Source organism: Suillus bovinus, assembly GCF_016758785.1.
Source record: "Suillus bovinus strain UH-Sbo-P2 chromosome Unknown EDB93scaffold_64, whole genome shotgun sequence".
Taxonomy (NCBI): Eukaryota; Fungi; Basidiomycota; class Agaricomycetes; order Boletales; family Suillaceae; genus Suillus; species Suillus bovinus.
In genome coordinates, this window is record NW_024542120.1 from 1 (window position 1) to 22,896 (window position 22,896).

The window sequence follows — 22,896 nt, forward strand, 5'->3', positions numbered from 1 at the left end:
AGTGACCCTGCTTCGCTTCGCACGTGGCGGAACAGAACCGCTTCCTCAAATTGAACGTCGTCTTCGTAACTACCAATATTAGCCTCAGCGGCTGGAGCCACATCATTGGAAATCGCTTGGTGATGTGGGAGGTCGACACGAGGCGAGGCTGATTAAGATCCAGAGTGCAGTCGGTGAGACTCGTCCGTGCCCGAGGTGCCCAATTGTGACAACCTCGATCATGATCGAGCTCGAGAGACCTCCATGATCCTCGGTTAAAACGTGCCTGCTCATGCTATATATAGGTTTTAAAATTTGCACTCAAGCCGCCATCAAAACGCCAGTGTTTTGCAAGTCACACATGTTGTCCACGTGGTGTTCAACTTACAACCAAATTCATTCCTTGCATTGATTAAGGTATACAATTCTGGGTATACTGATACCCTCTATTTTGGGGCGAGTTCCGGTAGGAAGGTTGGCAAAAATTAGCAGAATTGTTCAAGAATTGTTTATATAAGTAGTTTCGCGCGTTCATAATAGTGGTTTATCATTAAGTGCTACTCAAACGACCACAGCGCCTGAGTACTTGAATTTTCCAAAGTCCAGACTGTTTCTCTGCCTTGTGACCGGTCGACCCACGGTCAATCAGATCAATCTCTTCCACGGACCACAAATCCTGCAGGCGCAATTCCTTCATCAATCTTCTCCAGCTCGTTCCGCTTGTAGTAAACACGACTTCTGCCGACTTCTGCCCAAGGCCTACTACTGCCATCGGCAGAAGGGCAGACTCCCGGCGCCTGCTCAAAACACTGCTCCCACATGAGGCGTGTTGCCATCATAATACTTGCCCTCAATAATCGGAGATTGCCACAGACTTTTCATTTTGCCATGGCTGGCCGGGTGTTTAGGCGTTGATAATATTGCCACTACAGGAAGAAACTCCTTGACCAATGAGATGGGTTGTTCCGATTTTTTGGGCGCCTTGACCTTGGCCGTGTAGAGGCAAGCCTTTGAATCCCAGATCTGCCATTCCATGATGTCAGACAACCACGACCCCAAATGCCATCGATTTCAAAGGAATCGCTGCCTATGCGACTTTCACTTCTTTTACCTCTGAATTTACTTCAACAAAACCCTGTCATATCCTATTGTTTCCAAGGTTTCTGGCCTTCGACCTCATCTGTACTTGGTTGTATGTGATATGAAACTCTAGTGATTGGCAGTTGTGACTTTCCACCTCCCTCGACCCCACCTACATGCCACTGACACTTGGCCTGCAGATAACCATTGGCCTCGGCCTTCTTGGCGCGATTTCACATCTCTGGGCTTATATTGTTTCAGTGTTCAATGCCATTGCTCACCATGGATCGCAACACGCCCTACAATTTCTGGTACGTCTGACCTGTGCCGCTCTATTTCTTCTTATTTCTTATCCCCTCATGCAGGCAGGAGGATTCACAACTATACCTACATGTCAAGGCAGCCAATGCAGAGCGCCTACAAAAAACTACCGATCATGTGCGTTCGGTCTTCGCGTGTGAACGGTGTGAAGCGCTGACGTCTTGATATGGGAACAGTCGATTTCTCAGCCTCACCAACACTTCCTGCATTTTGTACTAGAGAATTCTCCCGGCGATTCCACACCTGTTGTTTCCCAGTATCACGTTGTGTGTGACGGAGACTCGACAATCGGGAGTCAAACAGTGGGTCCTCCGAGTTGTGATGACGTACTTGATGCGGGTATAGCTCAGGGCGACATTCAAAGGTACGAGATCCTTAGATGGCATTGATGATCTTGTTCTTTGCGGATTGAACTTCTTTTCTTTAGCGATACTGCTGGACAGCATCTACACCGCGCTTCTTCCAGCTATTCTCCCTATGACTATTTGCCTGCCCACAACATGGGCCACTCTGACACAAACCTTGTCAAGTCATGCTCGCACATGCAAGAGTCCCAGCATGACCCACGTCATCAATTACAAGAAGAGGTTGACCCTCATCCTCGATATGTGGTCAACGATGACGAGTCAAAATCGCACGCCGGTTGTGCGTCTGTCTGCCAGTGGAATGATGGTTATGGCGCATGCGGGAGGATCGTAAATGCCGCCAAGATCGGGGAACATATGTCATCATACCATTTCAAGTCACCATTGCGCGCGGACAAACGCTTAAAATGTCTCTGGAAGGACTGTGAACTGCACAAGCTAGTACGGCGAGATACGATCATCCGTCACATCGTCGAGAAACATCTCGGACTCAAGTATCGATGCAAGCTCTGGGCAGCTTCTCCTGCTGGTGCCGGTTTCTGTCGATCTCGGAAAAATACACGCCTGCATGAATGTTGATCATGTAGCCTTCGTCTGTAACTTATTATCATTCTTGTTCTAGTCTGTTTGCAGTTCTCGCTGTTTCTGTACAGGCCATAGGCTTTGTGCATATATTATATTTTAGTTAGTAGCACGTTAAGCTTATTCCCTACTAGTAGCTTCCTATACTATGCATATATAACATGTTTGACACATTATAGGGGAGGTCGTCAATCCGATGAAGTCTTATCACAGGCCGGGGAGTGGCCAAGCATGTGACTCTGTACTCTGAGTGTGCTTTGATCACAAGAGAGGACACGATGTGCACATTCGTCCTGTCGCCTAAAAGATGATGGGGACACATACGAGTGAATACATGCTAAGCTCGTCTGCATGGATAGCTTATTAGGATCCTTGTCAGTACGAAAGACGCTGGTGCACGCTACATTTGCTTATCAAACTTGAGATGAAAGATACCACCTACTGTTTTGCGAAATTCATACAATGAACAACGCAGAAAGAGACGACGCGAGTGGGATCGAAGATCGACGGAAGCAAAATGAAATTATGAAGATCTACGGAGATCTAGATGTGGATTTTCATTTGTAGGATCGACAGGGAATTCGAAATCTGCTCGTAAATTTTGCGAGGGTTGTGTATCATGATGATAGCTGTAAGAGATAGATTGGATGTCAAACCTAGTACACACATGATGCATGATGTCTGTGCTAATTGGGCAATTTGAAACGTGCGTGTCAAAGTTGTGACGTATGATCTAGGCCAAGTCTACTAGCACAACGTGTGAGTCAAGGTATGGACTCGACGAAACAAGTTTTGGACACACATACGACAGTAAGAAAAAGTTGATGCAATGGCTATCGCCTGCATTCGAATGTCAGGCTCCACTCAGCTGTTAAGCGCTGCGAAGAGATCGCATCATGGTATATCATCTGGCCCCAAAAAATCACCTTGTGCAATTATTTCAGAGCGTTGTTAAGTTTGCTTGTCCGTATACCATACGACCCCAGTAACGACGTAAGGGCCACAGTTGATTACGCTCCGGCAAGTTCTATCTGCCAAATCGATCAGGATCGTGTCCATGTATATATGCAGGATATAAAAGCTGGTCATTATCCTATAGTGTTCCCACATCTTCAGAGATATCATTCGAGATCCACCTCAGAAGATTCCATATCGCCTCACACAAAAAATGCGTTTCTCCTTCCTCGCCGTCGTGGTTATGTCGACAGCATCTCTGTTTGTCAATGCACAATGCGACATAACACTGTGCTTGACAACTGCAGACTGCTGTGCAGGCCAAGTTTGTCCTAAGGTAAGCCAAGGAGCAGATCGCTGTGCAGCCAGGATTCAACCACATGACTCACCTGCTCATCTTAGCGCAAAGGACGTCGTTTCTGTCATCCGAGAAGCAAGTGAGCCGGCAGCCCGAGCGGTACATCGCAACAGCAAGTCATGTTTCCGTTTTCGTTTTGATATCATGGCCAAGATATTAATAGTACGGGAAGTTGTACGTCTGCGTGTTGCAGGATGTCCTACGACAGCTTGGACGAAGCTTGGACGACATTGAATTCAGAATGTTGAAGTTGAAGTCAACCTTAAGGGCGGATGAAGCATGACAGAGCGCAGAGAGAGAAGTACACATGCCTAAGCAGCATGTGCAAACAGAGAAGTACACGTGCGTGGGGCTAGCAGCACGTGAGAGATAGTAGACTTTGGAGAGAGCAGGCCGAAACACGTTCTGTGATGAGTCCAAGACCAGCAAAAGAAATCTCCAAGAGTGAGAAGCTTGGCAAAGAGCCCCAAAACCATGGTTACGGCAAAAAATGTGAGTAAGCTATATTCATAAGTCCATCACAATAGTGTCTCTTGTAAAGCGTATGCGGCTGGTGTTTTACTATGACATGCTGAAGCAAAAATGTACGATGAAGAGTTGTATAAAATGTATGAATAAAAAACGAGCAGGACGTCATATAAGTCCTACTAAGATACACGCTAGCTATGAAAGCAGAAGGAGTATACTAGAAGGAATGATAGAAGTGCCTCTTACATAGTGCGACCCAAAAGTGATCAGTCTTTCAGATGCAAATGAAACTCACGGAGAGTGCTTGCGGCGAAATTTGTCCCCATAATGTATTTCGCGGATATGCCTGAGAATTGTGTCTCGTCTTATGGTCCTCTGGAGCAGGCAACCTCTACATCGACATCGCACGTGGCAATCAGGGTGCTGATGCTCACGTAGATGGTGCGCCGATATATGCTTCATCATGGTCGAGACCGTAGTCGCAGTAAAGCTGCACTGGCCTTGTCTGTCGCTCCACAGGCATTGGATTGGCGATTCTGATACATCAAAATTGTTGAATGGAGGTTCTTGTTCATGGGGTATATCGGTTGCATGTGGCATTGAGCTGGGCAATTGCGGATCGACGGTGTACGGATAGTTGGACGTGGAACTGTTGTACAAAGATTGCCCTGCCGTACTTCGAAGACGTCCATTGCATTAATGACACAGGATCAACATCATATAAAGAGAATCATACCTTTGAGTATAATGTTGAGCAACAGCTTTCCCGGAGCTCGTCAGTGGTGAGGCACTGCTTGACAATAAGTCCTCAACATGCGGGTCACAAGAAGCCGATGCACAGTAACCAGTCTTCGATTGAGCACGATACTGCTGAACGGGTGAAGCACTGTTACAGGGATCCGTGTGCGCATTATGCACGCAGTTCTGCATCGGCTACTTGAGTGTTAGCACCACCTTGCATACTGCCAGACTGACATACCTCGTGGGCCATTCCTTGCGAACGTCCGGACGCTTTGACATGCGCATATAGGTCTGAATCTATCTTCCTGTCAAGAATATATGCACGGGAACAGAATATGCTGGTAGAGGAAACCCACCAAAAATTATATAGCATTCTCCAATCTTTTGGGGAACCAAACGGTTCGTGGGCCCATTTGATCAGCCAGTAGACCGTTTATGTAGGCTCGGAGAAATAGATTGCACAGAAGCAGACGTCAAGGGGAACGGCCAAAATTGGCCTGGAAATGAATGACATACTTAGCTGAAGGTACTAGACGAAAGGCCATGGATATGAAGGCGAATGCCCGGCGAACATTTGAACACCGATTGCGGTAGCAGAAACCTTTTTCCATGTCTTGGGAACTATATTCAGGTAGTTATGTGAACGATACTATATACTTACCTGTACATTTGCCCCTTGTACAATCTCCTCTTGAAGCCGCTATGCTTGAAGCCTTTGAAACTCGAGGTTCAAAGCATGAGTTCAAGGCATTACGTAAGAGCCTCGATTGAATGGAAGTAACAGTTCATGCATTCCCACAAATGTCATGATTTGTGACTGTCCATGTCCGACTGGGAAGTCGCAAGGAATTTATCACAGTGGTTAAAACTGTCGTCCCTGCCAAAAGGCAGTGATAATCAGAGCTCAGCTTTATTATCGCGGACAGTATTTATGCTGATTATGGGAACTCAGGTAAGCAACCGGCTGGCTATCAGCTCTGCCACCCTGACCACCTGATGTCACTCAGTACTAACGTTGATGCATTGGCGTGTTGATGCCGGGCTAATTATGACAGGAAATATGTACCGATGACCTTTAGTGCCAGCGCTTCAGTAGCCTTGGCGCTCAAAATCAAAAATACATTAATGGCAGTACGTTTTTCCTGGTTCGGGCCCAAGGCACTCACATTTCCTCATCCTTCTGAGTCATGAGATGCGCTTTCATCAAGCCTAAAGCCTGGAGCCAACCGGCGCGCACGGCTATCGGCGAGCTCACGGATAAGGTAGATCTTCTTTGTAGCTGATCGGAAATTCGACGTTCATGATCCAACTTTGCCAGCGCCGCGTGGGAGTGCAAGAGCGTCGGCTCGCTGTATTGTTAAAGGCCGCTCCTCGGTTATAGACTCAGACAAGTCCCTATCAGTGAATCTTTGGCCTACAGTGCAAAACACACTGTCGCGAAATTCGGTGCACCTTTTTGAGACCGTCTACAGGAACATTTTAATGAGAGCTCCATGCTTCGCTCGTAAAGCAAGGGCATGAGTCTCCGAATTGTCTAATTCAGATCAAGCAATATGCCGTCGCTAGGAATAATCTGCCTTCCAGAGTATCATCGATCTAACCTCAAGGGTATTGCTACGTTGTACGACGTGAGACTTTCTCTTAGATGAACGCGACCTCAGCGGACCTTACGAGCGCGCCGGGCTGATCCTGCCTTCTCTTCGGTCTATGCTCTCCTTTTATTGCTTCTGTTGCTCACCTTTACGTTCAGGTTTTTTAAACAGACTCGGAGTCATGGCAATATTCCTATGTGTAAGCCCCTTGCGACTGGCAATAATATTTTAGCCTTCTTCGCCCTGGACCAAATGGTTGTACATATCACTGGTACTAGTGCCGCACATAAATCTTAATCGTCGGCTTTCGTGTATGCTTCTGGCGCGATACTGCTCATATATGTTCAGTTCTGGGGCTAATCAGCCCTATGAATATCCAATTACATCGTCCCCGACACATTGCAATATGCCGAACAATTGCCGGTACGTCTGCTACTAGACTTCTTCCTTGTGACTATTCTTTGTGCGGATAGCCGTATTCTGAATTTCACAAAGAAGCTGTGACAATTTGGATTCTAGCGTGGAAGTACTGACGTTTGGACATAGGGTCATTCTGCTCTGGCGAATAAGCTGGCGCTGAAGTGATGCTTCAGGGCTATATATAATAGAAGATCTTGACCTGGCGGTATCTCCTCACTTTCCGTGTACCTCCGTGCGATGGCCGGTGTGTCACATCCTAGTACTTCTATTGTCTCGGCAACAGCCATACAGCGAGGCAAGTATAAATCCAGTCGGGGTCGGGGAGGATACTGATCATGCCATTTCAAGACACTTTTGTTCCCGAGAGGCGGTTTCCCGTGCCACACTTTTCCTCCGTTGATTCCGTAAAAGTGTAAGCCTATACTAATTACTCGGCTAATTGTGGCTGAACTATTGAGTTCCCTTTCTTTACAGTAATTTACACTCTCAGCTTGTATCAAAAGGATAAATTTCTTGTGACCACAAGGGTGAGGCCAGCTCCGCAAATACATTGTAATATTCAACAAGATGGCTTCTGCAGAGATGTGCTAGTGATTTCAACACGGATAGTCAAACACCACAGAAGGAAGCAGCATGGAAGCACACGACCGAGTGAGTCCCATAGCTGACGGAACTCCATCGTCAGTTTCATCTCGTTGTACTCCGAAGCAAGTCAACTCACGCTGTAAAATTTGCAGGGATGCTTATCAGTATCTACCGTTTTGTATATAACAAATCTGGTCCGCAGGAAAACGCTATAGGTTACAAAGGCAGACTGGAGAGCATAACTATCCTCCAGATGCAGCTCAAGCCGAATGGCCAAAGGGGAATGCTGAGCATCGTTGAAAAGCGCGTAGCTATAAGGAAGATTATGGGTAGCGGCGTCCGTCTGCCGGCGAGGCGATCGCCCACTTCATCCTTAAAGTGTTGCGCATGAAGCATACTAGTAGTCGCAAAGACTTTCGAGCTAAGCGCAAAAGCCAACGCACCAGTCCTGTACGCCCGATACTAAGAAAACGATACAATAATATTGTCTGCAACCGAATAGTTTTACAGGCAGCAACGGCTCCTCTGAAATGCGGGAGCTGACAATAGCTACCTACAGGATGCAGAGGCAGATGTATCTAGCCATCTAAAACAATTCGCCCAAGATTGTCATGAAGGATACATTGAGTAGAAAAAGTCTGACAGAGTGACGTCGATCAGCCTGTGTCGCCGAGTTCTCATGAATCTAGCTGAGCAATGAGCATGGGCACGAAGACACCAATGCAAAGCATCACAAGCCACAATGTAATAATTTACTTACCTTGAGGTGTAACAACTTTCGAACCAGATATACTTGGGTTGTTAATGATATACAATTGCTTTTCATTATGCTTACCAAGGGAATGCACCCAATGAATGAGATATGGCTATTTTGTCCGAACTGGCTCAAAATATAAGCACTGTTTTGAATCTAGTACCATCCTCATACAGGCTGGCCTAGGTGAGCCCGTGGTGTACTTGGTAGTTTGAGAGAAAGCCAAATTAGGCATGTGCTGTAGAAAGTCATATGCGAAGTTCAGACCGGCTGCAAGTGGCTTACTAGGCTACTTACCAAGGCTAGTACAGCCTGTCTCTGAAACGCTGAGCGTGGCACTCCCAGCCGAGTCATTATTCATCCCGTGTCATTCATCCTGTCGTCCGCCTATTTAGACCCTCGTCCCATTCTTTATCATCCGTTCCGAGTCAAGTTATCCCAGAAGATTGTTTCAATCCTGTAGACAATGAACTTTTTCAAGACAAAACCACGAACACCTCCTGATATCGTCCGTGGCTTGCGAGATGCGATACCCAAACTCGAATCCGGGCCTCCAGGGAGTGAGACGAGGAGAAAGGTGAGTTTGAGATAAACTCATGATCTCAAATGAAACTTACAATGGAATGGGATCGTGACTACCAGGCTGGTGAAGAAGTATCTAGAAATCTTCAGGCAGTAAAGGGTATTCTATATGGCGATGGAGGTGCGCTAATCCCTACTGTTCACATCATCCCTTCTTAAAAGCTTCCAAGAACCTTTGCCGGAACTCATCGCGCAACTCGCACAAGAAACGTATTCCACAGACCTACTCCTCCTTCTCGTGCAGAATATCTCAAAGTTCGATTTTGAGGCTCGAAAGGACGTCGTCCAGATATTCAATAATCTTCTCCGGCGTCAAATCGGGGCACGATTACCAACAGTGGAATACATATGCGCTAGGCATGAAGACGTCATCTTTGCAGCATTAGAGGGATATAGTAACGAAGAGGTTGCGTTGAACACAGGAATGGTTCTTAGAGAGATGTTGCGACATGAGCAGTTGGCGAAGATCTTACTCTATTCTGACCAGTGAGTGTTCTATCGTGCATTTCAAAACATGTCATCGAATGCCGCACAGGTTCTACATGTTCCCTCATCATATAGAAACGACATCGTTTGGAGTTTCATGCGACGCATTTGCAAATCTCAAAGAGACATTAACACGACACAAACCTATGGTCGCTGAATACCTGGACAAGAACTATGATCGTGTGGGTATCAAATTCTCATGATTGTGTTCATTGCTTACCGAGCATCCTGTATAGTTCTTCGCCTCTTTCACAACTCTTTTACTTTCCAATAATTATGTCACCAAGCGCCAATCTCTCAAGCTCCTCGGCGAAATCCTCCTTGACCGTGCAAATTTCAGCGTCATGACCAGATACATCGCACAAGAATCCAATCTAAAGATGATGATGAACATGCTTCGGGACAAGAGCAAGAATATCCAGTTTGAAGCTTTCCACGTTTTTAAAGTAGGCTTCCATGAACTTGTTTCCTGACTATATTTACTGATTGTACTTTATTGCTAGGTATTCGTTGCCAATCCAAAGAAACCACCTCAGATTGAAACGATACTAAGACGCAACAAGGAGAAATTGCTAACGTTCTTGAGGAGCTTCCATAATGATAAGGAGGACGAACAGTTCAGCGTGAGTATACGTTGACCGCTTAAAGTACTTTCACTTCCTACTAATGCTTTCCGACTTATCAGGACGAGAAGCAATTCCTTATCGTGCAGATACAGAACCTGTGACGCTGGGCGTCCTTGTATTTTTCGTTTTTCGTTTTTGAAGAACATTACATTGTGATGCACATGCCGTGGGTCCCTGTCGTCTCCAATCGGACATTTGTAGCAATCCGCCAATCCGCAATTTCTAGTTCCTACCGATCATCCCCTCAGTGAGCGATATTGACCTCTCGTGGATGTTCATAATATCGTCACCGACTGCTGCATATATCGCTGCCTTTCTGTATATAACTGATTTATAAGTCAGTTGTACTTATAAATTCAATGTTGTCTAATATGGGTTATTTGAGGTGCTTGGCACCGAATATTACCACTAGGATGACGAACTTGAAGGAATCAGTATCTCAAGTAAGTACCACGACGAAGCTGATTCTGGTTCTGACAGGTTCTGACTGGGGTGCTCTCATAGCCCACCAAGGATGTTTTGTAAACGTAACCCGGCACGTCGTTTAGCCAACATCTGACCTGAAGGCATTCATCCGACCCTGGCATGTGAGCAGTTAATTTTAGAAACAAGCGACTCCTAAGGCCTTGAATCTCAACATCCCGACATAGTAAGTAATGTCATGCATCGCAGCACTAGTGCACTCGTTTGTCTATCCCGGAGACTACATTATCAGCCAAACTTCAGGGTCGTCTTCGGCAGTAGAATTAGGTTTCCATGTAATTCCTACGGCTACAATTTCAAGGACCCAACGGTTCACTGATGAGTTGGATAATACATTCAACGTCATGTTACATTGTCTATTTGTAAGTTAACCTTTGCAGAAGTAGATACTAGGTGACAAACAATTACTATAAAATACCCATCAATGAAAGTGTACAAACAGTCCCCAGATATTGTAGATAATTGGTGTAACAAGGCATATATGCAATAGGGCATCCAATGCTGCAGTAAATGTCTCTTCAAGATCACCACCAACACAGGCCTCTCCCTCCTATGTATTGTTATACAATACACATCGCTATCAAAAGTTGAGGATGTGCAGAAACAGTTGAGTGCTCGGAGCATTAGGCTCGTGAAGCGCGAAGGGGGGGCGGGTCGGGGTGACGCAGATGACGAATGTGAGGGAGAGTAGGTGCTTATGCAAGACGACGAGCGCGAGAACATCCATGTAAGCATGATCCGTGCGTGAAAAGGCGTACGAGTAGAACCACAGTGGTGATTGAGATTAGGACGAATGACGGTACGTGTGACAACGATGTCGACGGGATCGTATACGTCGACAGGCATAAGGGAAGTGGGCGCACATGTATGTAGGGGATGTGCACGACCCCTCTAAATCAGAACCTTCCCTTCAACAGGACCAACTATAACCTCGTGGTCTGGTCGTACATCACCCGCGCTCGTTTTTTTGGTCCTAACGCAGAGACCCTGCTCCATCATCAAATTTGGAGTGCTGGTTTTGAAATGAGAGACGAGTCTCTAAAGAATAGAACAGAACCAAGAAATAATGTTAAAAAAACGCAGGATAATGGAACACAAGGAAATACTGACTATGTTAGTGGGCCACAGGAGATCAAAATGCTGTGCGTTGATGGGGTTGTAACTTGCGCCACTCATTCCTTCTATAAGAAAAGTATACAATTCCTAGAGCTATCTGATGCAAGCTAGAATTTTAGAATGCGAATATGGGGAGTGAATGATGACCTTCTCATCTTTGTGAAAAAGGTATTTGAACACCTGGTGTTCAAGCAGCTGTGGACGATAAAGTGTGAAAGTAAGACGTGCGCCACTCACCATGCCACTGACACTGTTGCTCGATTGCTTAGACAACTACCCATTTGCGTCACGGCGTGCTGTGGAGTTTACCTACAACTCTTGTGAAATTTGATCCGGAGGGTTGAAGGCGTAATTCTCTACAAAATGTGTCGTCCAACAGAGAGGAAGAGCTGCTACGCGTTAAAACTTAGCATGGAAAAGATATGACTCGATGGGTCTGCGAACACGTTCATTATCGTATGATCATTGTGCTAACGTGCCAATATTATACATCACGCACAATCCATGTACGGCCTTCAAGCTTCAGCCTTCGTACGCGCAGCTCGATGTGACAGAACCTGAGTTTGAGATACGGAGGACAAGGAGGATGGCGGTGCCGATAGGGCAGGCGTGGTTAGTGTTTTAATGATGTGTCCTATAATAATTGATACCTCGCCGCTTGCTATGGCGGCGTAGTATGTAACTGAACCTGGACTGAACAGTGAAGATATCCATCACTGACTCAATAGAGGAGCGTCGTCATCAAGGCATAATCTCAATCATGATATCAGGCGCAATAGATGCGCAAGATCAACTCACGAAACAAGCTAACACACGCAATGACTCGCTTGTTGCAACATGTACTACCACTGTACGGAGACGCAAAAAGGAATACTTGCTTTGGAGATAGATGGTATCAAAATTGTCTTTCAGCTTAGTGGACGACAAGCCAGCCTACCGTAGGCACTGTCTATGACGTTCAGATGAGTGCAAGCACCCGCACTACACGAAAAATTGTCCACAAACAACTGTACTGATAGACTCCGAATTAGGTCACGGTATTGTACGATCAACCATGATACCAAAGCACAGCACGAAAATTTGTCCATGAACAACTTGACTGATTGACTTCGAACTTGGTATTACACCATCAGCCGTGATACCAAAACGAAAACGGAAACATGACTTGCTGTTGCGATGTACCGCTCGGGCTCCCGGCTCACTTGCTTCTCGGTTGACAGAAACGACGTCCTTTGCCCTAAGATGAGCAGGTGAGTCATGTGGTTGAATCCTGGCTGCACAGCGATCTGCTCCTTGGCTTACCTTAGGACAAACTTCGCCTGCACAGCAGTCTGCAGTTGTCAAGCACAGTGTTATGTCGCATTGTGCATGTGCATTGACAAACAGAGATGCTGTCGACATAACTACGACGGCGAGGAAGGAGAAACGCATTTTTTGTGTGAGGCGATATGAAATCTTCTGAGGTGGATCTCGAATGATATCTCTGAAGATGTGGGAACACTATAGGATAATGACCAGCTTTTATATCCTGCATATATACATGGACACGATCCTGATCGATTTGGCAGATAGAACTTGCCGGAGCGTAATCAACTGTGGCCCTTACGTCGTTACTGGCCAGGGTCGTCACAGGGTAGGGAAGAACTTACGAGTTCTCCCAACCGGTTTGGCAGAACTGGTTGTGCCAGCATACTATCATTCGACGGGAAATGCACAATTTACACTTATTGCTGAATAGCAACACAACAACAACACATATTCGTATCGGATCTACTGTAGTGTATACTTTAGGTCTCTGTGCATTAGGCCCAACAAGAATTTTTTAATTTTGTTGCGAGCTTGTTGCAGCGGCAGCACTGGAAGTTGAGGTGTCGAAAACACAATAGAAATGCACAATTTCGTCACACTATGTCACGCGCGGCACCTCGGCCAATACACAATGATATTCACAGTCCGACAGCGTGCAAAGCGAATGAAAGTCCAGTGTTCCGCACCGTTCATAACTTCAAGCTTCAATAACGAGCTCCAAATCAAATTTCATTGAGGGAATAATATCTAGTAATAAACACTAGGATGTGCTGAGTGATCATTATTTGCTGAAACTCTATTTAATGGTGCAGTCAACCCTTCACATCTCCTACGCACTGTGGAATATATGTGCTCGACACCATGCATCTTGGCTGCTTGTAGGAGGCTTTTAGTTTCACCCCCACGCCATGTATCGATTGCATCCTTGATACGTTTTTCACGATCCTCGCGTGTGAGAGGAGGTTGTGAATGTGGTGAAGGGCGGTTGCGAAAAACTCGAGCTGTCCTTGGCATTGGTCGACTGTCCTTGTAATGTAACAATGTCCTCTGGTGTCTTCAAAGGAACAGATGCTGGTATGTGCCGATTCTGCCGAATGCAAAGAAAGCGGAGACTCAACCAAGCCGAGAGTGTGATTTCCCAATCTAGCCTGACCGTCACGCTTTGCTCATGAATCGCGAATAGCATGCTGTGGTGGTGTCCTATTGACATAGAAACACCTGGAGTAGATTCAGGATGGTGCATTTCACATATTTTGAACTTTCTGTGTTGATAGGTTAATGGGATCTGGGTGGATCTTGGATTTAGTGTCCAAAAATCACTCATTTTGGGCACACTCGCACAATGTTTCATCTCGGGAAGGCTTCACAGCACCGATTTTAAAATTTTGAATTGGTAGTATTATTGAATGTATGCTAATAATTGTCCACCAGCTGTTCCGAATGAAATATATGTAGAGTGGTGAGCTCTGGAGTGCATTGTGCATTATCCATCGATTGTGCATTCCGAATCAGGTGATAGTATAGCAGAACTCCGCGGAAAAACTGCTGGCAGAACTCAGGGTTGGCAGAGAACTAGTCCATCATAGTATTGTGGCGTCTACACGTAGGCTCGTGACCAGCCTGGCGTATATTGCCACGGATAAACGAGTGGTGTAGCCTGTGCCAGCGGCTCTGTACATTGCGCCGTTGCTCGCTGGAATCGGTGTGCAGAGATCCAGGTGAACTAGAAAGGTAGCTTGTTGATTATTCGCGCATCTCGTGTCAAATAACATAATAGTCCCCCTGCAGACATTGGTACGAGCTTGGAGACGAAAAAAATACAGGACATAGAAGTCAGGGTATCATATAATGATATGAAAAGTACAGAAAAGGGATCGGATTTCGTGACAATAGCAACCCATAATGACATAGAAAAAAGATGAAGGAACACACGAGAGCAATTCTATGAAAGCATCCAAGACAGAAAACCAGCAGCTAGCTTTATATGAGACAACATTTACCAATACGTGCATCGCACGCCAAAGTAAAAATAAGATTTATTCCTCTTCCCCCTCATCTTCTTCTTGTATCGGATGTCTGAACGCAGGGCCTGAGCGGCTTGTGGGTAGTTGTCGACGCCCTGCTCTCACATCTGAAGCATCGAACACATTTTCCGTTGAAACAGGAGACGACCTAGCGGGGGAGTTGCCTTGTTTGGCCCTGCTATTGCTGTTCGGCAGAGCTAGTGAGGTCGTACGACCTTTCCCTGAGCGTGAATTATGATTCCATGCAGGAGGCGGTATAGGCGTCGGTGACTCAATAGGGATGAATGACGAGTTCGTACTCGAGCTCGAAGGCATCTGACCCAACCCACCCGCAAACTCAAGTATGTCATCATCCTCATCCACCCAATCACTCTCATCGCCCAAACTGAGACTCTGCCTCCCAGTAAAGACATCTCGAATGTTCGCAGGCCCCTCTGGTCCCGGGGATATTGAAAGCACCTCGACAGGCAGATGCGTAGAACGGGACTGCCAGCCAGGAGGCTCGTGGCCCCAGGATTTTTTCCAGCCCGTTCGTCCGGCGGCTCCGGAAGGGCTCATAAAAGGCGTGATTCGTTTTTGAGCCACAAACGTCGCATTGCCTGACCCACGCCGTGGCGTGTCGTCAAGCGAGCGGCGGGACGGGTAGCCTTTGTACGGAGAACTCGTGCGAGTGCCTTCTCCTTCTGAGGCTTCATAAAACGAGGTTGGGCGTGATGACGCTAATGAATGGACGGACGATGTAGCAGAACTGGTTCTATGGTGTACAGGTCGAGGCCCTGTCTGATGACGTATGACACGAGTTGACGAAGAAGACCCGGCTCGCCTGTGGTGATATTTATGCATAGGTGAACCGTTGCGATAGTGTGCTGACCCATTAGACCCTGTCGATGGCGATTTGCGATGCTTGCCAAGTGTAACACTATGAACAGAGGAGGGGCGTGATGAGGATTCTCCCCTGTCAGATCCCGGCGTATGAGCACCGCCATACGATCGCACGCTGGGAATTTGCTCCAGTATGTGAGGTGGCTCCAGAACTGGCAATTGCGTAGAGTTTCCTGACGACCGACGGGAATTCACACTGCTCGAACGGCGCGATGATGTTGAGTGACGCTTCACACGCCGTCCACGCCCAGTTCCACTGCCTCTTCTCTTGAGATTTCCATGACCACCAGGTGACATGGAAGCAGTAGGGGGAACAGCAAGAGAACGGCTATATGAAAGTCCGCGTCCACTGCCTTGAGTTTGCGCCGCCTCCTTCCGCTTCCCTTTCTTATCTTCCTGGAACCACAATCTGAACGCAGACAATAAACTGGCGCGATTCCGGTTAGGTGGCACAACCTTTCCCTCATCTGAGAAGTTCGGGAGGCTTGTCAGTGTATCACCTGGAGAATTCGCAGGTGTCGGCGTATGTGAATGTGGAGACGTTCGGTCACCGGTGACAACCCATGGCGAACCAGGCAAAGGGGGCGGAACACTTGACTCTGCAACGGATGGGGTAGTAGGGAGAATTACTTGGTCCTTAGGCTTCAAAGGTGGCGACTTGGTCAACTTGGACGAGTTCCCTGAATGTCTGGGTTCTTCTCCGCCTCCATTCCGCTTCTCATGCTCCCTGGATCTTTCCTGCTCGCGTTCCTTGTCATCCCCTTTCACTGCTTCGCTTGATTTCTTCCGCACGAGACCTGCGATTTCGAGGGCATTCGTGGCGCGCTGCATGATGCTTACACTGCCAGAGCGTGCCTTGCTATCCCTCCTCCCTTTGTTGTCTTTATCCTTATCCTTGAAACTTCCGGTAGGTGTTGATGGATTGGACCTGCCGGAGGATTCCGCAGTAGTTGGTGATGGTGACAGAAACGGCGACTTCGCACGCGGCGGCGTCGTGGGCCGTGCGGATGATGGGACGGTGGGCGTCGGAGGCAGTAAGGCAAGCTCAGGAGCACGATGTATCAGACCCAGTGATGAAGAAATTGTGGCATCGTCGGTCTGGACACCGATGCCACGCTTGGTCCGTCTCCGAGAATTAGCGCGGTCCTGTTCCTCCCCATCTTTCTCTCGCTGCTTACTATCTACAGGCTCGGAAAACTCGGGGGGCAATGGTATCTCTCCAGCAAAAACGCGTTTTTCCCGCTTGCGCTTTAGCATCCACCAAATAGCACCTGCAGCATCACATGCATCGCTGAGGACAGAATGCACGATCTGACTTGTATCGAATCCGAGTAGACTGAGGCTATTGAGAAGGTCGCGTTCCGCGGGCGTGGAGAAAATTATGGGAGCTGGAGTGCTGAGTAATGATGCAAAATCTTGGGGTGGGAGAGGGGCCAATGACTTGTCCAGTGTTGGTGAACCAGAGTCAGAAAGGGTAGAAGACACAGAGCGGCGCTTTGTACGTGCAGGTGTGCGTGTTGGATACGGGGGCGCCTTAGGGGTCTGATCGAGGTTTGTAACTGACTCTGTAGCAAATGGTACAGCGTTCTCTGCTTCAGGTTCCTCTTCGATGACGGTTTCAGGCTGTCGAGTCATGATATCTTTACTGGGATGAGAGCGCTGAGCAGCCTTCATAATCGGGGTTTGGTTCCCGTTACCCTGAGTTGTATCAAAAGGGTCATTAGGAGTGTTATCGGGAGTTGTAGGAGGCGATGGAGATAAATGAGACGATGCAGAAACAAAGGATTCAGATGTAGTCGATGTCGCCGGAGAAATAGAAATTTCGTTCACCTGTGTTTGAGTGTTCACGACGGGTTTCACGGGGAGGATAAAGGTATCGCGGGCAGGTGACGGGGATGGAGGAACATCATTAACATCAAAGAGCACTTGGTCCGAAACAGGAGCGGAAGGGGTGGATGTAAACCACGGAGAGGCCAGGATTTGTGGGATCGTCAGGCGCTTAGCAGGATCGACCTCGAGAATGTTGCGGATAAGATCACGAGCATCTATGTCCGCAGCTGGTAAATCAGGTCCAGAGAGTGTATAATTGATAAATACCTGTAGAGAGCCACTCAGGGTCTTCATATTTTCCATTAATGACCTTTTCTTTCATGACTGCTTCGTCGTCGTCGTCAAACGGAAGTGTGCCAGTCAAAAGACAGTAGAGAATCACACCCATGGACCAAACATCAACCTCTAATGCGCCATCAAAATTAAAAAGTTCCAATAGAAGAAAGCAAGGTAGGCGAGCTCACCTGGGCCGAGGTAACGCTTGCCTTGAAGCATTTCAGGGGCCGCGTATCCCGTAGTACCGCAAAAAGTCTCCATGTAGACGCCACGGTCATATTCGCGAGTAAAGCCAAAGTCGCCAAGTTTGACGCGACAGCGTTCATCAAGTAAGACATTCTCAAGCTTCAGATCTCGGTGGACGATGCCCTTCTCGTGTAGATATGCAACTGCAAGCGCAAGCTGACCAAAAATAATGCTGGATTCACGTTCGGACAAGCGACCTTTCTCAGCAAGATAATCAAAAAGCTCGCCACCACAGCAGAGTTCTGTGACGATCCAGATGTGAGATTCTGTTGCAATAACTTCATACATCTGAGTGACATGGGGGTGGTGAAGCTGGCGGTGGTGGTGTATTTCGCGGGTGAGGGAGGCGGACATTGCCTTTGGAATCTGCTTTATGGCAACTCTGGTAGAGGTGATACGGTGAGTACCCAAGCGAACCTTCCCGTATGCGCCTAGTGTGTGTGTCAGGGATAGCAAGAATAAGAGAGTCAGAAGTCATACCTTCACCGATGACCTTTCCAAGGGTGTAGTTTCCGACAACCCTGATCTTGCTCGATGAGAGTTCCTTCCCGAGTTCGTTATAGGCATTAGCAAGTTGTGCTTTGTGGTTCTGGGTCACGGAACCCGTATGTTTGTGGCCGTGTGCAGACATGTACAAGTTGAATTTAACGTAGAACAGAAATGAGGGGCGCGGGCACAAGGGCCACAGAAGTAGTTCACAGATTGCAAAAAATTCAGTTAAAGCAAAGCTTGGCAGATGCCAGCTGTTTGATAGAACGAGTTGCTCGATCCAAACTGCTTCAAGTTTCCACTGACAACTGTTGGACACAGCCAAGATTTCCCACGGCGTCCAACCGAAATAGAGCGAACTCAGTTCTTCCAATCATGCGTTATATTTTTGAGACTCGACAACAATCTTCAAGTGGTTCAAATCCGAGGGCCCGACATAGAGACGAGCCATGAGATACTCACGGGCAACTCAGACTCATCAGGCGAACTCGCAGATAAAAAGGGTGAAGAACTTCTTCAAAACATGATTGCCGATTTGCATATTCCACCTCTACCTGGCTTCCACCTCGAATCACGATCAGGCGAAGAACTACTTCCTTATGAAGCAGAAATATCCCTACGCATATCGTCCTTACGCCTGACAGGCAGCTTCCCTGGTTTGCTCCACATATGGGTCGTCAGCGGCTCCCCTGGATCTGAAAAAATCATTTAAAACTGGGTTCCTCCTTATGAATACATGCGACACCGGCACCGACGACTACAGTTCACACCAGAAGACGCCCCTGCATGTAAATTGCAGTTCCACAACGTGACTCTCAGAAGCTCTGGCAGGGGTGGAATTCTTACGCTGTCGTAATTTCAAACGCTGTAGTCAAGGAATGAGGTTCTTTGACCTTCCTGTATGTGCTTCAAGTCTTCGATTCAAACTGCTTTATACCATTAAACACTGGAAAGCCAATGCTTCCACGCTGTATATTGTCTCTAATCACACTTGCGATCTCGTCAATCGACTGACTGCGTTGGCGGTTTCAATAGACACACACGATCATGTAACATCGTTCAATCTAGACGTAACAGTCACAACTCTATGACTCAACAGCCATTTCAATTCGAAGACCCAGCAAGACGGCCGGAAAAGGTCAGAAATGACACTCTTTGCTCGGCTAACAGTCGAACCCAGGAGGCACGGAGCCATGTGGCTGTACGCTTGTGTGAGTCCACATTGCAACGTGGAAGCCCAGACACTCGTGACGTGATGCTACTTATATGAACGTTCTGGCAAGACGTGGGCGAGGGACAGGCTGAACGTGAAGCACTGACACAACGATATATAGACCAGTCACATTCAAACAATCAGCATACATAAGAGGCGGGATGCGAACACGTTGCGGACTGAGAGCACATCAGTAAATTCATGAGTCCTCGATATTGTAGCCATGAGAATTATAGAGGGATATAATTCCACTTCAGCCAAACATGTCAATTTATACTATGAGAAACTTGAGATGTTAATACATAGGCATGGATGTATGCAAATTTAGACTACTATGAGGTGTTTGCGACAATGTGGTTGATTTTTCACATAGTAACCACATCAGGCAATCGACTTGAGAATGACATAGCTTTATCAAGCTTTGTCTAAAGTAAAATTGATATAATATCCATCATAATTGCACTCAGCTTTACAAATCTTTAAATAGTTAGACTATGCTGGGGAAAACCACCAAAGACACAATTATGACACATATTGCAAATATCTACCATCCTTCACAAAGTTATATAATGTCAGATAACTTCAAACAAAATTGACAAGAAATTACTAAAAAGTCTCAATCTTGATACTCATTTTATCATTTTATAAATAAATAAAATTTTTGATTGGCATTGGGGTATATACATGTAATACTAATACAGGAGAGTGTAGAGATATGATACAAAGAGAGAGATGTCAGTTACCTAACTCAAGAAGAGAGACATGGAGGACCACAGAGGATAAGGACCAGGGAGGGACCAGAGAGAACCAAGAAGGAACCAGGGAAGACCAAGGAGGGACCAGGAAGGACCAGGAAGGACCAGGACCAGGGAGGAGCCAGGGAGGACCAAGGAGGGACCAGGAAGAACCAGGGAGGACCAGGACCAGGGAGGAACCAGGGAGAACCAAGGAGGGACCAGTAAGAACCATAGAGGGCCAGAGGTAACACCATGGAGGGAGAGAATAGATATTGGCTTGAAGAGCCAAAAGTGAGTGTGGTGAAACAAGAGAAGACAAGTGTCAAAGTTGATGAAAACTTTCAAACTCAGACTTACATAAGCATTTGTCATGTGACATGACCAGTGTAATATCATGCAAGTATTGGTAGTGGAGACCAATTGATAGAGAATTGTTGATACAATTGTAAGACTTGACATATCTACATCAGAATGTTGGTGTTCTTTCAATCAATTGTAAAACTTAATATTTCTAACATCAGAATGTCAGTTTTCTTGCAACCATCATTCTTTCAATAGCTATTTGTTGTACTTGTATCAAGCTTTATCTTTGTATATAATCTTATATAATTTAGTGGATTTTTGATCTAACTTTATGAATTATATCCAGTCATATCAATTTAGGGCCAATTTCCTGATGGCCAGCAAGGGATAGTTGTATAAATGTGTTCCCCTTGTTGGATATTCTAATTTCCCCATACTTATATTTTGAATTATATTGCTATTAAAGACTTTCTCGTGACAGGTAGCGTTGGCACAGGCTATCTCGTGAAAATTGGCATGTGAATCTGTGACGAAGTTGTGACATGGTGCTGCCATGGTCTGTGTGTGATGGTAGGAGAATTATGTCAATCTTGTCGAGTGTTCTCGATTTCCCCCATCCATATATAGGCTATTCAAGGCTTTCCCTTGAAATTTGACTTTTGAAATTTTCACCAGATCTAAAACATCATGGAATTCGTGAAAATGTGGTCACATTGCATGATCACGGCCTGTGAGGGATATATATCAAACTTGTTAAATATTTCTAATTCTCCCTATTTACATTCCAAACTATGATATAATTTAAAAGTTTTTAATCTAAGCTAGTAGAACCTGCTCAAGCTCTTCGGTGATTTTTGGGTGGAAGTTCACAATGGAGATCCGCCATAGTGATGATAGTGGTGACTAGAATACTACAATATAAATCCAAACGAGTCAGCACAAATACTAAGATCAGCATTCAAGACTTGCATATAGTATGATCGAGAGCCTGAGAGAGGTGCTCTGAATTGTGGGGGTTGAGCAACTCGGAAAGTTGTTGCAAGTGTCCTACTAGTACTACTACAAGTGTTCTTCGACTTCTGACTCAACACCACAAAAGCGGCTGCCCAATGACCCTCAAGATGAGTCGGAGGTGCAAATTGACCAGACTTGTAGTGATCATGATTATAACTTTGCTTCAAACAGCAACACTAGTATTTGTGGGCAATCCAAGAGTTTAGTAAGCCTTGAATCGGACATGTAAATTAAAGATGTTATGGTAGAAAGACGTGGCTTGGAATATGTACCAAGAATAAAAATTACTGTGACTTGTTGGCTTTGAGTTGCGACTGGAATGCATATATGTCCGCTAATCTATGGTATGTAAGTGACTTGTAATTCTCCCACCACTGGCATATCAATTGTTGTTTGTTGGCTTTGAGGTGGTCTTGTATATACTGCATATACTTGGCATGCAGGGGTTGTTACAATATCATTTACTCCTATTTCATTTTTCTTTTCTTGTAACCATGCTGCCAAACTCTAGACTCTACTAGACTCGGCTATTCCTTTATCAAGCGGGCTGTCCGCACTTCTCTTCTTCCTGATTGTAACATAGATACTATCTTGCGCCACATGGCGGTTTCACCTATCTTTGCTATCTTGATAGGTTGTACTATTTTTCCTATCTGTGTTACCTTTCTTGATGTGGCTGCGCCACTCCGCTTTACCTATATAAACCCCATGTACAATAGCTGTATTCCTTAACTTAATCTACTGGGTTTTCCCCTTAAATCCTGATCTATAAGGTCTCCACCCTTATAGCCTGATACCTGATTCTAAGGCAGTCACTCACTGTCCTTAGCCTGAACCCTTGATTGCGGTAGAAGTGCTAAAACCACTCACCGCCGATCCTAGACAGAGGCCACCGTGCTCGTCTAGTGTGAACCCTTGAACCAGAACCCTCCTTGTACTAGGAGGCTCGACGAACTGTCTACTTGACTGGTTTATCTTTGACCATAGACAGCAGAACTATCCCAGTTGTAACAAAAGATTAAGTTCCTCACCCAGTACTTGTTTTCCAACAGTACTCAGCAACCATTGATCTGATAACTGCC

The 22,896-nt window shown here is 46.2% G+C and overlaps 4 protein-coding genes across 4 annotated transcripts; 2 read left to right on the top strand and 2 right to left on the bottom strand.

Annotated features, from left to right (window-relative positions):
- The first annotated feature begins 1,064 nt into the window (after nt 1-1,064).
- On the top strand, nt 1,065-2,391 carry EDB93DRAFT_770265 (uncharacterized protein). Its single transcript, XM_041457403.1, has 4 exons — nt 1,065-1,370; nt 1,425-1,497; nt 1,557-1,744; nt 1,808-2,391. The coding sequence occupies exons 1-4, from the start codon at nt 1,327-1,329 to the stop codon at nt 2,322-2,324; spliced, it is 822 nt and encodes a 273-aa protein (XP_041304164.1). The 5' UTR covers nt 1,065-1,326; the 3' UTR covers nt 2,325-2,391.
- Nucleotides 2,392-4,123: 1,732 nt separating this feature from the next.
- On the bottom strand, nt 4,124-5,314 carry EDB93DRAFT_770520 (uncharacterized protein). The gene is made up of 3 exons (XM_041457405.1): nt 5,087-5,314; nt 4,844-5,031; nt 4,124-4,783 (listed from the first exon to the last, which is right to left on the bottom strand). Exons 1-3 carry the CDS (start codon nt 5,219-5,221, stop codon nt 4,399-4,401), a joined length of 708 nt encoding a protein of 235 aa, XP_041304165.1. The 5' UTR covers nt 5,222-5,314; the 3' UTR covers nt 4,124-4,398.
- A 3,351-nt stretch (nt 5,315-8,665) lies between these two features.
- On the top strand, nt 8,666-9,994 carry EDB93DRAFT_1091459 (mo25 protein; the record flags this gene model as incomplete). The annotated part of the gene is made up of 7 exons (XM_041446360.1): nt 8,666-8,776; nt 8,842-8,902; nt 8,952-9,267; nt 9,317-9,449; nt 9,504-9,713; nt 9,771-9,890; nt 9,953-9,994. The coding sequence occupies 7 exons, from the start codon at nt 8,666-8,668 to the stop codon at nt 9,992-9,994; spliced, it is 993 nt and encodes a 330-aa protein (XP_041304166.1).
- Nucleotides 9,995-14,704: 4,710 nt separating this feature from the next.
- Nucleotides 14,705-18,854, bottom strand: EDB93DRAFT_770663 (Pkinase-domain-containing protein). The gene is made up of 4 exons (XM_041457406.1): nt 18,539-18,854; nt 18,001-18,489; nt 17,804-17,941; nt 14,705-17,751 (listed from the first exon to the last, which is right to left on the bottom strand). Exons 1-4 carry the CDS (start codon nt 18,687-18,689, stop codon nt 14,837-14,839), a joined length of 3,693 nt encoding a protein of 1,230 aa, XP_041304167.1. The 5' UTR covers nt 18,690-18,854; the 3' UTR covers nt 14,705-14,836.
- Nucleotides 18,855-22,896: the final 4,042 nt, after the last annotated feature.

Bases quoted from the DNA above. Each gene is read 5' to 3' on its own strand.
- EDB93DRAFT_770265 (XM_041457403.1), top strand. From the start codon at position 1,327: ATGCCATTGCTCACCATGGATCGCAACACGCCCTACAATTTCTG. The intron at 1,371-1,424 runs GTACGTCTGACC...CCCCTCATGCAG, and splicing joins AACACGCCCTACAATTTCTG to GCAGGAGGATTCACAACTAT. The intron at 1,745-1,807 runs GTACGAGATCCT...TCTTTTCTTTAG, and splicing joins GCTCAGGGCGACATTCAAAG to CGATACTGCTGGACAGCATC.
- EDB93DRAFT_770520 (XM_041457405.1), bottom strand. From the start codon at position 5,221: ATGCTATATAATTTTTGGTGGGTTTCCTCTACCAGCATATTCTGTTCC. The intron at 5,032-5,086 runs GTATGTCAGTCT...TAGCCGATGCAG, and splicing joins CGCAAGGAATGGCCCACGAG to AACTGCGTGCATAATGCGCA. The intron at 4,784-4,843 runs GTATGATTCTCT...ACGTCTTCGAAG, and splicing joins GCTCAACATTATACTCAAAG to TACGGCAGGGCAATCTTTGT.
- EDB93DRAFT_770663 (XM_041457406.1), bottom strand. From the start codon at position 18,689: ATGTCTGCACACGGCCACAAACATACGGGTTCCGTGACCCAGAACCAC. The intron at 17,942-18,000 runs GTGAGCTCGCCT...ATGGCGCATTAG, and splicing joins CAAGCGTTACCTCGGCCCAG to AGGTTGATGTTTGGTCCATG. The intron at 17,752-17,803 runs GTATTTATCAAT...CTGCGGACATAG, and splicing joins CCCTGAGTGGCTCTCTACAG to ATGCTCGTGATCTTATCCGC.